This window comes from Gigantopelta aegis, chromosome 7, assembly GCF_016097555.1.
Source record: "Gigantopelta aegis isolate Gae_Host chromosome 7, Gae_host_genome, whole genome shotgun sequence".
Lineage (NCBI taxonomy): Eukaryota > Metazoa > Mollusca > Gastropoda > Neomphalida > Peltospiridae > Gigantopelta > Gigantopelta aegis.
This window is the reverse complement of record NC_054705.1, coordinates 112,929-132,621: the sequence shown is the minus strand read 5'-3', so window position 1 is coordinate 132,621 and position 19,693 is coordinate 112,929. Positions and strand designations below refer to the sequence as shown.

The 19,693-nt window shown below is 38.0% G+C and overlaps 1 protein-coding gene across 1 annotated transcript in view; it reads right to left on the bottom strand.

Moving 5' to 3' along the window:
* The window catches only part of LOC121376734 (calmodulin-like), a 51,094-nt gene that overhangs the window by 12,643 nt on the left and 18,758 nt on the right, over positions 1–19,693 (bottom strand). Inside the window, exons 2-3 of the mRNA XM_041504498.1 lie at positions 14,970–15,018; positions 1,213–1,359 (exon numbers count right to left, since the gene is read on the bottom strand). Coding sequence (XP_041360432.1) covers positions 1,213–1,359; positions 14,970–15,018 — 196 coding nt within the window. The remainder of the gene's footprint in view (positions 1–1,212; positions 1,360–14,969; positions 15,019–19,693) is intronic.

Genomic DNA, 19,693 nt, shown 5'->3' with positions numbered 1-19,693 from the left:
ATTTGGTAGTATACACCCTAGTAGTAGTAATAGCAGTGGTACTAGCAGTAGTAGTAGTAATAGCAGTGGAGGTAGCAGCAGCAGAAGCAGTAGTAGTAGTATAGTAGTAGTAGTAGTAGTAGTAACAGTGGTAGTAGCAGTAGTAGTAGTAGTAGTAACAGTGGTAGTAGCAGTAGTAATAACAGTGGTAGTAGCAGTAGTAGTAGTAGTAGTAGTAGTAGTAGTAGTAGTAACAGTAGTAGTAGCAGTAGTAATAACAGTGGTAGTAGCAGTAGTAGCAGTAGTAATAACAGTGGTAGTAGCAGTAGTAGTAGTAGTAGTAGTAGTAACAGTGGTAGTAGCAGTAGTAGTAACAGTGGTAGTAGTAGTAGTAGTAACAGTGGTAGTAGCAGTAGTAGTAACAGTGGTAGTAGTAGTAGTAGTAACAGTGGTAGTAGTAGTAGTAGTAACAGTGGTAGTAGCAGTAGTAGTAACAGTGGTAGTAGCAGTAGTAGTAACAGTGGTAGTAGCAGTAGTAGTAACAGTGGTAGTAGCAGTAGTAGTAACAGTGGTAGTAGTAGTAGTAGTAACAGTGGTAGTAGTAGTAGTAGTAGTAACAGTGGTAGTAGTAGTAGTAGTAACAGTGGTAGTAGCAGTAGTAGTAACAGTGGTAGTAGTAGTAGTAGTAACAGTGGTAGTAGCAGTAGTAGTAACAGTGGTAGTAGTAGTAGTAGTAGTAACAGTGGTAGTAGTAGTAGTAGTAACAGTAGTAGTAGTAGTAGTAGTAACAGTGGTAGTAGTAGTAGTAGTAACAGTGGTAGTAGCAGTAGTAGTAACAGTGGTAGTAGTAGTAGTAGTAGTAACAGTGGTAGTAGCAGTAGTAGCAGTAGTAATAACAGTGGTAGTAGCAGTAGTAGCAGTAGTAATAACAGTGGTAGTAGCAGTAGTAATAACAGTGGTAGTAGCAGTAATAATAACAGCGGTAGTAGTAGTAGCAGTAGTAGTAGTAGTAGTAGTAATATATATGTGGTAGTAGCAGTAGTAGTGATGGTGGTGGCGGTGGTCGTTTTCGTAGTTGTCGGTAGTATGACATTGTGTTTCTACTGCCCTACAATTAGAAATCTTTGTTCCAAACTCGTGTCCCAACCTGCCGTGTTTTGCTCTGAAATTAAAGATATGTTTTCCACTCTCTGGATATTAATTTCATTTTGTAATTTGTAGAACCGCCCTTACCTTTGGAAACCTCGAGTTCATGTCTTGCCTCCTCTAGATCTCTCTCTGATGGGTTCATCCCGAGTGATCGCAGTAATCCCCCCAGGTCGCGTACGTGAATCCGACCCTTGCCGGCTTTTTCGAACAGACAAAACGCCTCCCTAAGTTCTGAAATAGTAATTGTAAAATAACAAATATAAAACCATCTTCAAATCGCATGATGTGCTTATTTACACCATCCAGCTCCATCCCTTTCGATTTCCTATATAAACAATGTGTTATTGATTTTAAATGAATTGTAGATGCATCTATTATTTAACTACTGTCTCTCATAATTCCATAAGGAATGGCTTATGCACGTTTTTCTTTGTTTTATTGTGTATATGTTATGCATATTTAAGGAAGGAAGGAAATGGTTTATTTAACGACGCACTCAAAACATTTTTGTTTATATGGCGTCAGAAATATGGTTAAGGACCACACATATATTGAGGGAGGAAACCCGCTGTCGACACTTCATTGGCTACTCTTTTCGATTAGCAGCAATGGATATTTTATATACACCATCCCACAGACAGGATAGTACATACCACGACCTTTGTTACACCAGTTGTGGAACACTGGCTGGAACGAGAAATAGTCCAATGGGTCCACCGACGGGGATCGATCCTAGATCGACCGCGCATCAAGCGAACGCTTTACCACTGGCCTACGCCCCGCCCCTGCATATATAAGATGATACGCTAACACGTTAACTGTCTGAATGTCTGCCTGTCTGAATTCTAGTGTCCGTTGTTTGGCAGTCTGAAATTATAAATGTTATCTTAATCGGACCGACAGTTCAAGTTCTTTATTGTTTTATGTTTTTACAACTTTTCAGCATAATACACTATACAACAAACCTATCCTGTATATATATATATATATATATATATATATATATATATATATATATGGAGAGGAATTTAGTAAAAAACAATTATTATAATATTAATAATACTAATAACTATATAATCAATAAATTAAGGTTATATTGACTTATATGCTTTAATACGTATAAGTAATTATTAAGCATAGTGAGAGACACATGTATCATTGGTTTAATATACACGTAAACGAATAGTTATATACTGAATAAATGAATCAATGTTAGTATTAACCAATTTGCTCCAATAGCTGCTGTCTGACGGCATTAGCTTTAACTAAAACATTCCCTAGATTATTAAGTTATTTAACATTGTCAGACGCTAATAGCTAGGTATGTTTGTAAACGATTGGACGTATATGGTAATATATGTATTTTTAAAAATCATTCTTAAATCATTATATCGTGGACACTTGATAATAAAATGAACCTCGTCTTCTATTTAATTTGTGTCACTAAGTGTACATTTTCTCCGTGATCTTTCAATATTTCAATATTTCTATACCTGCCAAATTCTATATTTAATTTATGTGCACACATTCCGATTTTAGTTATTTCTTTTAGATGACGAACTTTCAATGATTTGCTAAGATAATTTTATATTTTGCAATTATTTAACAAGTGATTATATAGACTTCCCTTTGAAGTTATCATTGTTCTATTGTAACATTGTTGCTTGAATATATCAGTTATCCTTTCTCTACCTGCACTGTATACATTGCTATAAAAATGTGCTAAGTTCCATATATAATTAAAACCTAGTTCGTTTAGTTCCTGTTTAACCTTCATTAACCAGTCATTTTCATACTGAACCATTTCCTCATATATAGCTCTTAATATACGTTTATTAGTGTTACACAGTTTTATCCAATATTTAAAAGAATGTAAATTTCTTATAATTTGCATTAGTTAATTTTGTGTCAAACAGACAGAATTGTTTTAATATTAAAATAATTCTTATTACACACTTTCAGTACTGCAAATAAAGCTTCTCGACCCTGTTCTGCTACTATGTTCTGTGTGCGACTAAATTTACCATTGTAAAATAATAATATGCCTAGGTAATTAAATTCTGGCAGCCGTTATAAAATCATTTCTCATTTTATCTCACTTTCCCTCCATTTCTAAACACCACAATCTTTGTCTTAGTTGTATTTACAGTCAAATCCCATTTAAGAGTATAATCAGATAGTGAATCAAGTATTGTTTGCAGTCCATCTGGCGTTTCAGCCAGCACCACCATGTCATCAGCAGACATTATTAAAACTAGGTTTAGCATTTCTCAGTATAGGGGCAATTATCTGATACTAACTGCATTTATTATCTGATACTAACTGCATGTATTATCTGATACTAACTGCATGTATTATCTGATACTAACTGCATGTATTATCCGATACTAACTGCATGTATTATCCGATACTAACTGCATGTATTATCCGATACTAACTGCATGTATTATCTGATACTAACTGCATTCACAATCATTCCAATGCATAGAAAATAACACTGGAGATAAACTTTCTCCCGGAAATAAACAAAGACTGAAAGTACATTATTATATTTTACACAGCATTTAACATTGTCATATAAATAAAGACTGAAAGTACATTATTATATTTTACACAGCATTTGGCATTGTCATATAAACAAAGACTGAAAGTACATTATTATATTTTACACAGCATTTAGCATTGTCATATAAACAAAGACTGAAAGTGCATTATTATATTTTACACAACATTTAGCATTGTCATATAAACAAAGACTGAAAGTACATTATTATATTTTACACAGCATTTAACATTGTCATATAAATAAAGACTGAAAGTACATTATTATATTTTACACAGCATTTAGCATTGTCATATAAACAAAGACTGAAAGTACATTATTATATTTTACACAACATTTAACATTGTCATATAAAGACCGTATAATGGTAACCATTCTCCCCTCGACGCCCTGTCGAATTAGTTTATAGCACAGGTTTTGTCTGTTAACAAACTCGGAATATTTGCTATAATCTACAAAACAACAATAAAAGCGATTTCGATTCTTCAATGTTCTATATATTAAGTATCGCAGAGTAAAACTGGCATCTATAGTGGACAGATCTTTTCTAAACCCAAACTGTGTGTCAGATAACATTATCCTCTCTGTCGAAATATATTAATCTGTTATTTAGGAAACAGGTAAATAATTTCCTGAAACGGCTAACTAGAGTAATTTCTCGGTAATTATATATATATAACACTACTAGTATGTTAGTAATTTAAATTTGTAAATACCCCAGCCTATAGCACTACGCTAGCCTAATCTAGATGGTATTTTAATGCTATATGTACAGGAAAAGATACAGTAACTCCAGCCTACAGCACTACACTAGCCTAATCTAGATGGTATTTTAATGCTATATGTACAGGAAAAGGTAGATTAACTCCAGTCTACAGCACTACACTAGCCTAATCTAGATGGTATTTTAATGCTCTATGTACAGGAAAAGGTACAGTAACTCGCACTACACTAGCCTAATATAGATGGTATTTTAATGCTATATGTACAGCAAAAGGTACAGTAACTCCAGCCTACAGCAGTACACTAGCCTAATCTAGATGGCATTTTAATGCTATATGTACAGGAAAAGGTACAGTAACTCCAGCCTACAGCAGTACACTAGCCTAATCTAGATGGCATTTTAATGCTATATGTACAGGAAAAGGTACAGTAACTCCAGCCTACAGCACTACACTAGCCTAATCTAGATGGTACAGTACACTAGCCTAATCTAGATGGCATTTTAATGCTATATGTACAGGAAAAGGTATAGTAACTCCAGCCTACAGCACTACACTAGCCTAATCTAGATGGCATTTTAATGCTATATGTACAGGAAAAGGTACAGTAACTCCAGCCTACAGCCCTACACTAGCCTAATCTAGATGGTATTTTAATGCTATATGTACAGGAAAAGGTACAGTAACTCCAGCCTACAGCCCTACACTAGCCTAATCTAGATGGTATTTTAATGCTATATGTACAGGAAAAGGTACAGTAACTCCAGCCTACAGCATTACACTAGCCTAATCTAGATGTTTTTTTGATGCTATATGTACAGGAAAAGGTACAGTAACTCCAGCCTACAGCATTACACTAGCCTAATCTAGATGGCATTTTAATGCTATATGTACAGGAAAAGGTACCGTAACTCCAGCCTACAGCAGTACACTAGCCTAATCTAGATGGCATTTTAATGCTATATGTACAGGAAAAGGTACAGTAACTCCAGCCTACAGAAGTACACTAGCCTAATCTAGATGGCATTTTAATGCTATATGTACAGGAAAAGGTACAGTAACTCCAGCCTACAGAAGTACACTAGCCTAATCTAGATGGCATTTTAATGCTATATGTACAGAAAAAGGTACAGTAACTCCAGCCTACAGAACTACACTATCCTAATCTAGATGGTATTGTAATGCTATACGTACAGGAAAAGGTACGGTAACTCCAGCCTACAGAACTACACTAGCCTAATCTAGATGGTATTTTAATGCTATACGTACAGGAAAAGGTACGGTAACTCCAGCCTACAGCAGTACACTAGCCTAATCTAGATGGTATTTTGATGCTATATGTACAGGAAAAGGTACAGTAACCCCAGCCTACAGCAGTACACTAGCCTAATCTAGATGGTATTTTGATGCTATATGTACAGGAAAAGGTACAGTCTAGATTACCTTTAAAACCGCTGTAATAACATGCGTAACAACCGTGTGTCAGTAGACGTTTGCTTTGTCTAACGACACTACTAGAGCATACTGATTAAATATTCATCAGACTGGATAGCACATGCCACGGCCTATGATAGAGCAGTCGTGGCGCACTGGTTGGAACGAGTCCTTTGTCAGTATGTCTACCAAATAAACTGTTCATTTCTACTCGAGCTAGCGATGAAGACGGACACCGTTCCATGCTCTCTCGTGTTACCCCCCCCCCCCCTCCCCCAACCTGGGGGGATTAATTGCTTCGTATGGGACGCTGATAGAGTACCGCGTCGCGTACACCGTGTCACGGGCAACCGTCACTTTGGTGTACGGCGACCCTGCTCCACAAAAGAAGGGAAGAGTACCGAGGAAGAGGAAACGTGCGCCAGGGGCGGCACAGGGAGGAACAAAGCTGGCGGGTCAACCTCCAGCGGCGGTCCCTTCTGCGTCGTCGCCCCTAGCCCAACCGGACAAGCCAGCCAAGCCAGCTGAGGAAACCCAGCAAGCGAAGTCTGACGAGTCGACGCCAGGAGAGGTGCTGAACATCACCATGTGCCAGACGCCACGGCCGGCGTCTCCCGTTCCTGCACCGGGAGGGTCTGTACAGACAAGGAATCCTTTTCAGGGATATGGACAACAACACCGTCGACAGAGTACTCAAGATCATCGCCGGCATCCATTACGTCGAGCTAGCAAAAACCCTGCTAGGTCACAGGTGGAGGAAACTTGTGCCACACTTCAACGGTGAACAGTTCATCTCGTCTCCGTAGGCGCCAACCTCCTCAAGAACAAAACGGCCTTAACGAGGCCACTCACGTGGACATATAAATCGGACTTTAAACTTTTAGACCTTCGTTCAAAATTTTATGTCGAAATTACTTCTTTTTTTACAAATATTATTAAATAGTCCGATCCTCTCTTCTTTCTCTTATTTATTTTTGGACTGTCCTTCTAAAATGCTCCAAATTATATAAATATTCGACCGAGCAGTCAATTCTTTTTTATTTTTGGCTTGTAACCTTTTATTTATTTATTTTTAATTCTATTAACTTTTTTTTTTCTTCACTAATTGCTGTTTTCAAAATTCTGCCCATTTTCAACTCTACCCCCCCCCCCCCCCCCCCCCCCCCCATCCCGAGTCACGCCACCGATCTTATCGGAGGTCGGACTCTGGATGAGCGTGTTCGAAACCCTAGTGGTATATGGGCACGTTAAAATAGTTATCTATCTATCTATCTAAACTGTACGTGGTATATCAGAAGAGCAATTATTTTAATAAACGTACCAATTATCTTAATTCGTCACATGACATATGTGCTGTATTTGTTTGCTACAGCAAAACATATCTAAAATAGCACAATCTGGCAAGTTGAGTCTGTAATCACCAATAAACCTATCTATTTCAGGAACCATTAATTGTAAACATACGTAATAACATAAGGCTGATTGCGGAGACTGTAACCAGTCTATATAATGTCATCAAGTTCGTAATTTCTGAACAATCACACAAACGACATTTACGTCTACATACAGATTACCTCGATACGGACGGCCAGTTATAGTTAACATCGTTAGCGTTGCGCAGTAAATATGTGCTTTCACTGCTTTGATGGGATTAGGCTAAAAGCGAAACACGTAACATACACCAATCTGTTCGAATTGTCTGTTTAAATCGTTTTAACACCGTCACTAGCAGCAAAGAGCAACACTAACAGGCATTGTCCCCTCAAAAGCAAAAGCAAAACTTGTGTCAGTAATATTTATAAGTTTTATATGTTATTACGTCAATAAACCCATAAACCTTATCCATAAAAGTCAGTTTCGTGTCCAATTAAGGTTCAAGCACCCTGTCCTGGACACACATCCCAGCTGTCTGTTCAGGACAGTGTGTTAGTGGTTAGTTGTTAGTATGTAGTGATATCGAAATCATACACCTACCCACAGAGTCGTTGAAACTTGCTCTGGATGGGAGCCGGTACCGGGCTGCGAACACAGTACCTACCAGACTTATAACTTGACCACGACCCCACGAAGGCCGGTACTTCACGATTTCATAATTTTTTTATCTACCAGACTTATGTCCGATAGCTTGACCACGACCGGTACTTCACGGCGTCGTCATTTCTTTATCTATCAGACTTATGTCCAATAACTTGACCACGACCTCACGGAAGCCAGTACTTCACGACGTCGTCATTTCTTTATCTACCAGACTTATGTCCAATAACATGACCACGACCCCACGGAGGCCGGTACTTCACGACGTCGTCATTACTTTATCTACCAGACTTATGCCCCATAGCTTGACCACGACCCCACGGAGACCGGAACTTCACGACGTCGTCATTTTTTATCTACCAGACTTATGTCCAATAACTTGACCACGACCCCACGGAGGCCGGTACTTAACGACGTCATCATTTCTTTATCTACCAGACTTAAGTCCGATGGCTTGGCCACGACCCGACGGAGGCCGGTACCTCACGACGTCGTCATTTGTTCATCTACCAGACTTAAGTCCGATGGCTTGGCCACGACCCGACGGAGGCCGGTACCTCACGACGTCGTCATTTGTTCATCTACCAGACTTAAGTCCGATGGCTTGGCCACGACCCGACAGAGGCCGGTACCTCACGACGTCGTCATTTGTTCATCTACCAGACTTAAGTCCGATGGCTTGGCCACGACCCGACGGAGGCCGGTACCTCACGACGTCGTCATTTGTTCATCTACCAGACTTAAGTCCGATGGCTTGGCCACGACCCCACGGAGGCCGGTAGCTCACGACGTCGTCATTTGTTCATCTACCAGACTTAAGTCCGGTAGCTTGGCCACGACCCCACGGAGGCCGGTAGCTCACGACGTCGTCATTTGTTCATCTACCAGACTTAAGTCCGGTAGCTTGGCCACGACCCGACGGAGGTCGGTACCTCACGACGTCGTCATTTCTTTATCTACCAGACTTATGTCCTTTAGACGGGTTTAATTCGTCCCTCGCTGCAGTCATCCGTTCATTCCCGAGTTTACTCGTTGATTGGTTTGCTAATTATGTGTATTGATTAACGTGTTCATTCATTCGTTAGTTTAATAATTCATTGGTTAATTAATTCAATCGTCTTAATGGACTCCAACCGATCACTTGTAAACAGCCGAGAACGCCTCGTCATAACACGGTTTGTCTTCCAGTGGGATGAAGAGTGCTGTGATAACAATGGAATCTCCACTAATGATCTCCTCGGGAGTAACAATATATTATGTTTTATGTTGTCAAATGTCCATTCGACTCTTAACTGGATATCAATCCGGCCCTTATCCCGTGTTACAATTTTATCGTTCATATTTGCAATATCAAAAGAGTTGCCAGTCACAAAAGTAAATCTTCAGTGTTATTTCCATGACGAAGGTTATACGTATGACGTGTAAATCTATCAACATTCATTTACAAGTTCGTGTCTAGATAACTCGAGTGTATAGAGCATGGTTCATTGCATGGCGTGTAAATCTATTGACATTCATTTACAGTTCATGTCTAGATAACTCGAGTGTGTGTAGCATGGTTCATTGCATGACGTGTAAATCTATTGACATTCGTGTACAGTTCATGTCTAGATAACTCGAGTGTATAGAGCATGGTTCATTGCATGACGTGTAAATCTATTGACATTCGTTTACAGTTCATGTCTAGATAACTCGAGTGTATAGAGCATGGTTCATTGCATGGCGTGTAAATCTATTGACATTCGTTTACAGTTCATGTCTAGATAACTCGAGTGTGTATAGCATGGTTCATTGCATGACGTGTAAATCTATTGACATTCGTGTACAGTTCATGTCTAGATAACTCGAGTGTGTGTAGCATGGTTCATTGCATGACGTGTAAATCTATTGACATTCGTGTACAGTTCATGTCTAGATAACTCGAGTGTATAGAGCATGGTTCATTGCATGGCGTGTAAATCTATTGACATTCGTTTACAGTTGATGTCTAGATAACTCGAGTGTATAGAGCATGGCTCATTGCATGGCGTGTAAATCTATTGACATTCGTTTACAGTTGATGTCTAGATAACTCGAGTGTATAGAGCATGGCTCATTGCATGGCGTGTAAATCTATTGACATTCGTTTACAGTTGATGTCTAGATAACTCGAGTGTATAGAGCATGGCTCATTGCATGGCGTGTAAATCTATTGACATTCGTTTACAGTTGATGTCTAGATAACTCGAGTGTATAGAGCATGGCTCGTTGCATGGCGTGTAAGTCTATTGACATTCGTTTACAGTTGATGTCTAGATAACTCGAGTGTATAGAGCATGGCTCGTTGCATGGCGTGTAAGTCTATTGACATTCGTTTACAGTTCATGTCTAGATAACTCGAGTGTATAGAGCATGGCTCGTTTCATGACGTGTAAGTCTATTGACATTCGTTTACAGTTCATGTCTAGATAACTCGAGTGTATAAATCATGACCCATTGCATGGCGTGTAAATCTATTGACATTCGTTTACAGTTCATGTCTAGATAACTCGAGTGTATAGAGCATGGTTCATTGCATGACGTGAAAATCTATTGACATTCGTTTACAGTTCATGTCTAGATAACTCGAGTGTATAGAGCATGGTTCATTGCATGACGCGTAAATCTATTGACATTCGTTTACAGTTCATGTCTAGATAACTCGAGTGTATAGAGCATGGTTCATTGCATGACGTGTAAATCTATTGACATTCGTTTACAGTTCATGTCTAGATAACTCGAGTGTATATAGCATGGTTCATTGATGACGTGTAAATCTATTGACATTTGTTTACAGTTCATGTCTAGATAACTCGACTGTATATAGCAGAGTTCCGTTTGGATTTCGCAGATCTCACTTTCATTACTGAGTTTACTTTGGTCTTATTCAGATGACTTTTGTTTATGTTTGAGCTTTATTTATTTATTTATTTATTTATTATTTTTTAAATTTTATTTAAATAATTATTAATTAACATATTTATAAATTAATTTATTGACTTGTTTGCATGGCTGATTAGTTGTTTTTTCGTTGCTATGGCTGTCATCACAATCATAATAATCGTATTCGTCATAGCAATCATCATAATCATAATCATCATCGCAATAATCATAATCATAATTGCAATCATCACAGTCATAATCATCATCTTCGTTCTCGTCATTGTGATGATGATGATGATTATCATTATTATTATTGTTATTATTATTATTATTATTATTATTATTGTCATTATCATTATTATTATTACCGGTATTATTATTATTTTTATTATTATTATTATATTATTATTATTATTATTATTATTATTGTTATTTTTATTGTCATTATTATTATTATTATTATTATTATTATTATTATTGTCATTATTATTATTGTTGTTTTTATTGTATATTTTCTATTATTGTTTTGTAAATATGGATACATTTAACATCTATATGCTAATGTATATTATATCATAGAGGTTGTGTCAAGTTCGCTGTCTTTTCTCTTAAGTATCCAGGATAATTATTTAATAAAACACAGCTATCACAAGATTGCGCTTAACAACATAAGGATGACGTCGGTGTTAATGTAATACCCCATATTAAAGCGAGTTTGTCAAGTGAGTTCATCAAAGAAGTTTTAGACTGGCAGTTGGTGACTATAATCGTCGTATGAAATATCTTGTTAAAATGTGGCGTTAAATTGCATTTATCACATGAAACAGACATGTTTTAATGATAAAATGATCGAATGAAAAAGTTAGTTATTTGTATGTTTTTTAGCATTTCTTTTCGTGTAAAATAATACGTAATTTACAGAATGGGTGAGAGAAAGATAACTACATAATTCGTATAATAGTCTTATCATGATCATGGGATAACTCTGTCCTATAAGCTAAATGATGTGAGAAAAGAGAACTACATAATTAATATATAGACAAAACTATAGAAGAAACGCAAAACCACATTGTCGTAACATTTGGAGAATTGATTTAATTATTGAATGGTGAGTCCGATAATTACCAAATGTGGCAGGATTGTTCACAATTCACTCTAGTCCATTGTGAGTAAGTGATAGGACACACCACCAAGGTCAAGGTCATCTGGAGTCAATACCGGGTGTGGCCTCCGCGTGTGTTGACAACTGCCTGGCACCGCCTGCCCATTGAAGCAACCAGAGTACGGATGACATCCCGGGGGATGGTGGCCCACTCGGCCTGCAAGGCTGCTGCCAGCTCGGGCAGGGTCTGGGGCTGTGGTTGTCGCTGTCGGAGGCGTCGGTCCAACTCGTCCCATAGATGCTCAATTGGGTTCAAATCCGGTGATATCGATGGCCAAGGAAGGACATTAATGTTGTTGTTCTGTAGGAAAGCCGTTGTGAGACGTGCTGTGTGAGGCCTGGCGTTGTCATGTTGGAACACTGCGTTGGCGTTGGCTATAACTGGAACGATGTGTGGCCGGAGGATCTGGTCAATGTAGCCCTGTGCATTCAGGTTGCCCTGCACGTGGACCAGGTCAGTTCTGCCAGTGTGTGAGATGGCTGCCCACACCATGACACTACCCCCGCCGAATCTGTCCACTTCCTGCACGCAGTTTGTCGCATAACGTTCACCACGACGCCTATACACGCGACATCTTCCATCATGACGTCGGAGCAGAAATCGGGACTCGTCACTGAACCACACCTGTCTCCATCGCAGTTGAGGCCATTGTCGATGAATCTGGCACCACTGCAGTCGGAGTCGACGGTGTTGTGGTGTTAAGATGACACCTCGAACTGGACGTCTGGCACGAATTCCTACCTCACGTAGGCGGTTCCGTACGGTCTGGTCGGATATCCTGCGCAAACCTGGTATTGCTGCGGCTGTGGAGGTGGCAGTAGTCAATCGTTCCCGAAGGTGGCGTACCCGGATGTAGCGGTCCTGCCCGGGGGTAGTGACCCGTGGTCGACCGGATCTAGGGAGGTCACGTGTTGATCCATGTTGCTGGTAACGGTCCCACAGTCTGGAGATGGTGCTTGGGGACACATGGAATGCCCTGGCAACGGCCGTTCTGGATTCGCCTGCGTCTAGTCGGCCGATGGCATTGTTTCTCTGCGGTTCACTGAGACGTGGCATGTCCTGGATTGTCAACTGTCGGCCAGATACAGAGGCCAGGCAAGCGAACACCCTGCACTTTTATACTGTCGGTGTTCATGTTGCACGTGCAGACAACGCACGTGCAGTGGTGACATGGTTTGCACGTGGCTGCGTTTTTGCGAATATTCACATTTTGGAACTTTATTGTACAGTAGCTGCGTTTTATCGAATGTAACCGTGGGAATGTGTTTGGGACATGCAATGACCTTATATTCACAAAGCATGAACCGGTAGAAAACATAAAATCGGAGTTATAACCCATTTGTACCCTTTTGCGTTTCTTTTTTTGAAGAGTATATATATGTGGTTTTCTGGTTTCTGTATTCCACGAGTATATTTCCTGCAGGAAACCCCGATGCCGTAGTAACACTGCTAGCTAATGACGGGTATTTCCAAATTTACACAACTAGATCAGCTGTCTTACTACGCGGACCGAAGAACCACCAATTATTACACATAGGAATATAGTTCTATTTAAACAGTAAACAGAAATAAGAAAGAACGAGTGAAAAGTTACCTATAATGTTAATGATATTGTTTGAAATGCCTTTTAAAGATAATGTAATAGCTAAAATTCACGAACAATATAATATTTAATTTGCTCGTAATACGTCAGAAAATTTTTCAGCGTGCCAGTTTTATCAACGAAGAAAAATGTCAAGAATTGTTCACTCAGTGTCTGAGTTGTCATCGGTGTGTTTTCTTTTATTGATGTTCATGGAATTAGTCGTTGCTGAAAAGTTTAAGTTTATATTAAATGTGCCTCCATAAATCATCGCTCCACTGAATAATCCAGTTGACAGTTCATTCAAGTTTTCTACATGAGGAGACGGCATTGTTACTAAAGTCGACGACAGTCACTTTTTGCACCTTAAATTTGGCTTCGTACATAATAAATATAGCATATCTTACCGTAATTTCACTAGAAATCCATATTTCGTAAAAGGTGCAATTTTTTAATCACAAGATTTTGTTCAAAGACATCCAGGTGCATTAGTAATGTTAAGAAAAAAAAATTCAATAGCAATTTTACATCGGAATTTTTCCAAAAAGGAAACGTCATGTACCCAGTTTATGGTTATTGTAAGGAGATGCAAAGTGACGTCATTGGAATACTGACGTCATTTAAATTCAAAATTAGCTGTATTATTACAATGCTGCGCCACATTAAAATAAAAACTAGTCTACTAACCTTGAACCCTGTCAAATTCCTATAACAAGCAGACAACGCTGTTTACAGGTCGGTACTTTTTTTTTTCTCATAATTCTGGACAAAATATTAATTTGAAGTTTTGAAAGATGAAAGAAATAAAACGTACCTTTTGTCAAATATATCATATCACAAAATTACGGTTGGAGATGTTTTATTTATTGCAAAAGAATAAGAATTGTGTACGATGTAAAGAAGCCAAAACAAGGGTCCAAAAAGTGACTGTCGTCGACCTTAATTATCGTGGATTAAAAGCTCGTTGGTTAGTAGTGTTCCCGTCTCAAGTTTTGGTATTGCGCTCATTAAATTGTAAATATTTGTCACCGTTTTCGTCTGTTTTCAGTTCAAATTTTCCACAAAATAACATTTTAAACAAACCAAGCACAAACTTTGTTTACATATCGCGAAGGGCATTCCCGGTAACCATGTGCTATAAATAGTAGCGTTGAATACGGTATAGTTCCGAGTTGAATACGGAAAGTTGTATTCAATTCTTGTATTCAGAGCTGTATTTATATAGTAAGATTTAATGGGTATGCAATAAAATACTCTTATTACGATCATGGGATAACTCTGTCCTATAAGCTAAATGATGTGAGAAAAGAGAACTACATAATTAATATAATACTCTTATTACAATTATGGGATAACTCTGTCCTCTAAGCTAAATGATGGGAGAAACGAAAACTACATAATTAGTACAACACTCTTATTATGAATCTAAACGCACAACGCACCTGATTTTTGTTCGTCTGTCAGCTCAATTTCCTTTTCAGTTTCTTGAACCTGAAATATAAATTGAAGGGAATACAGATTTTAACGGATTTATCCGCACAACGGTTAACTAATAGACAAAAAATCAAAGTTGTTTTGTTTTTTCCCTCTCAGATATTCTACAAAAAGTCCTTATAATGAGCTGGGATGTCACGTATATGCTTACACCACCTTGCTCTATTGTGAATCCGGTTACGTTATGCTGAATTGTTTCTGTCTGTCCGTCGTTTCCTTCCTCGCTCTACGTTGATTTTGTTTTCAGTGTGGTGTGACAAGATGACGGATGAGAAGCGATTTTAATTTCAATTTTGCAACACCCCCCCCCCCCCCCCCCCCCCCCACACACACTACTACCACCACCAATACTGACCTATTTAAGATAGTATGAATAGAGAAATATCCAAATATGAATCTAATTCTGATATTACGGACAGATAGTAATACGCGTGTGCGTATTTGTGTCAGTATAAAACAATAACGCTTGCAAGATGGGTGGATTGGAATAATATATAATGCACATACTGACGCATTAACATTCAGAATACCTGATAGCAATGAAATGTAAAAACATGTATTAGCATACAATATTTATCCTTCCATAATAAAATATGTTTTGCTAATATTTTGTGAAATCCCACTAGAAATATCTCATCTTCAGAACTTTTTACAACTTGATTTAAAGTCTATTATTTACCGTATGAGTTTTTTCATTCTTGGTGTCGACCGGTTTCTCCATCGTCCCTCACTAATCCATCCTAATACGCGTGTGTAGCTTTCTCCTAGCCCGCGACGTGAGGACGGAGAACTCCGATATCGGTTACGTTTCTAATTATACGTCACTAATCGAATTACGCCGCATCTGCGGCCTCGGCAGTGTCCGGAAGTGGAATGAGTTATGGCTCGTTCGTCTTCGTCGTTGATTGTCGTCCGTGGATTAAGCCGATCGTGTTTGATCGGATAACAGCCTGGTCGACACACAGACACGGGCGATGATTTCCCCACGGGTATCACGTGAACAGCGTTTTGATTGGTTACTCTCTTATCTGACGTCATTAATACATTTTTATACAGTCTAGGGATTCTAATTATAGGTTTTGACATAACTAAATGCATTATTCGAGGATCTTAATGTTTGATCCTCATGGATGTAAAACTATTAAATATTTATCTTTACCACTGAGGGGACGATTCCTTCCAGCCTCTACGTTATCGACGAAAACATGTGCTTAATCCTCGAGTGACCCAAACCGCTACTGCTTTAGTTAATTGGGTTCAAATGGACTTACCAGTTACATTATGATAGTTCCCTAGAGCGTCTTTATTGTTATTATTATTATTATTAGTAGTAGTAGTAGTAGTAGTAGTAGTAGTAGTAGTAGTAGTAGTAGTAGTAGTAGTAGTAGTATTTACCTGATATCCATATACAATATTTATCCCGCAATCACTGTATTCATTGTCAAGGTATGATGACTAGATAAATCTCTATATTGTTGGTCAGTGACTAAATATATAGGTCACGTGACAAGCCCGACTTTATTTTCAATAAACATACTCTTTAAATCATTTGTTTTATTACAGTACATGCAAATGAATTTTTAGTTTTGCCATAACAATACAAAACTTGTATATTTGTTTATGAATTGGAGTTTAGAAACGCTTTTTGAATGCGACAGAATGTAGCAAGCGTCTTACAAAGAATGACGTCATGCATCTTGTTTGACGTCATACGGCAAAAGCCTTGCTAGATTGACAGTACTCGATTTGCGTACACAAAAATGGAATATATATATATATACAGCATGATAACAGAGATAATATGCAAACAAATGAATGAATGAATGAATGTTTAACGACACCCCAGCACGAAAAATACATCGGCTATTGGGTGTCAAACTATGGTAATGCAAATAAATAAAGTGATGATCAACATCAATATAAAAATTCAAGACTTAAACAAAAACAGTGTAAAGAACTGTGCAAAAACACAAATATCACAGAATTTTACGGATACTGAATTTTACTAAAAAGTTCAGTTTTGTGCTGTATTGGCCATTCTCAAAGAGAATGTTACACCCCTGCACCACGGCGAGGTTACAGCACACGCAGGGGCAAACAAATGAAGACACAAATGTAATAATATTGACTTGTGGATATTTGTATATAATTATTGTTTTATATTAATGCATTGGTTTTATTTGTGTTCATGTAATTAATGATTTTATTTCCACAAACAGATAATGAATTACAACAGATTATGTACCTTTAATTATTTTATTCCAATAACGACAAGTTGATTACTATTTTCAGGTATCTTGGCTTGTTATAAATTGCACAAACATGTATGCCACCTTGCACAACTTAGTAACAATAGCACTATCACCCATGCGCCGCGTCTGTCCTATTGTTTCCAGTTTGGGTACAGTCTAAGCTGATGTGGTTTTAGCTTTTCTTGTCTGAAGTGATAGCTTACTATAGTTCACTGTTTCCTTAAATACTGGTTTACGTCTGGCATTGTGGTCCACGTCATATTTTGTTCTTATAGAGTTAACACTTCATGTTTGCTTAATTTATTGAAGATATTCCTAGAAAAGATTTAAGGTTAGTTATAGTGTTTATTTATTCGGTTACTCTATAATAACACCTATTTTAATGTAAATGTAATTGACTAAATAATGTTTTATAATTAGTAATTATTATATCTTTCTGTATAATCTTATAAACTGTACAGTGTAATATTAATTCTTGTTAATTCTGTAATTCGATTAATGTAAATTTAAATGTGATAAACATAATTTAGTATGAATGCAGTGTGTATGTTTGTGGTGATGAACACTTTAGAGATTGTTGTATTTTATTATATATTTTATGAAACATAACGTGTCTGCGTGGTTATTTTTTATTGTAATTATTTTATGCAGACACGTCAATCCTTTTAAGTGTGACCACTTCCATTTGCCCTGCTGTCACATACTTGGTATGTAATTTGTATGTTTATAATATAATTCTTATTTATTATAATGGAGATGAATGTTAAATCATTTATTTGGACATGAGAGTGATAATGTATATTATGTATGTATTATAATTATGTCTGTTATAGTCAGAAGACATATTGTGTATTATGACAATGTATGCATTAATTACTTGTATATGTCATGTCAAATACTATAATTTAAATAATGGAATATTATGTATTGTTATATTGTATTTTAATTATATTGTTACAGGGTGATAAAAATGGAAAATACTATCGTCCATTAAAGTACCGTTAGACTCTAAACAATGCAGTTGTTGTCATTTATTACAAAACGACGATGCATTTTTAACGGAGGTCAGTGATATTCGTGCATACTATTATGTTGTTGTTGTTGTTATAATAATAACAATTATTATTATTATTTATTATTATTATATTATTATTATTATTATTATTATTATTATTATCACCATTACTACGATTATTAAAAAATAAATAAATACTTCTTAAGTTATAAATAAATTATGGCAAATTTACAAAATTTTGGTGAATGTATGGAAACTATAGTTTTTGCAGTGTAATAGACGTTGGTCACCTTTTGTTGAACTTAAATTCAATGTTGCTGCCAGTGTTTTTTATATAAATCCAGTTCTGAATTTTAGTTTAATATATATGTGTGTGTATATATATATACTAGCGGAAAAAAGTAACAGTGTAACTTGAAACATCAGATAAAATTAACACGGCTCAATATTTTAGCCTGATGTTTTGCACAGTTGACCAGTGAACGCACCGCCACACAATCGCGGGGTCAATTCCGTATTGGCACGTGCCGTTTCGCTTCTTGGACATGGGTCTGTTTTTCAAGGTTTTTCCGCCCAACATTTTACTGCTCCAGCTTTTGTCGACTTTGCTACTGTCGGGTCATTGTTTGGCAACCGGTGGAACAGAAAAGCAGGTTTTTTCGGTTGAAAGTGGTCGTAGAGCAATGCCCAGGCTAAATGTAAATGACCGCCTTCGCGCAATTGGTATGATCCAGGCTGAAATGCTCCATTGCGCTGTTGCTACGCAATTTGGTGTCAACATAAACACTATTCAGGCTTTGTCGCGACGTTTTCAACAATTTGGTAATGTCAGAGACCGACCACGTGCAGGTCGTCCACGCGTGACGTCACGACAGCAGGACAATCATACCCGACTCGTGCACCTCAGGAATCACTTCCAAACGGAAAGTCTGACAGCGCGGACCATTCCTGGATTGCGTGCCATCAGCCCCAGAACTGTACGGAATCGATTACGTGAACAGCGTATTTGTTCGCGACGTCCGGCTGTCCGTTCAGTTTTTGCTAAGACGCCATCGTGTAGCACGTCAGGCTTGGTGTAGAAGACACTTGCGCTTTAATCGCCGACACTGGGCGGGTATTCTGTTTACAGACGAGTCCAGGTTTCACTTAGACAGCAGCGACGGCCGTTCAAGAGTCTATCGTCGTGTTAGAGAACGTTTTAGTGACGCCTGTATTGTGGAGCGACGTGCTTTTGGCGGAGGCAGTGTCATGGTTTGGGGTGGTATCACGTCAACTGGACGAACACCTATTGTGGTCATCGATGGCAATTTGAACGCCGTAGGCTACCGTGACGACATTATCCAGGCTCACGTCATCCCATTTGTGCAAAGACAGCAACGTCACATCACGCTTCAGCAAGACAACG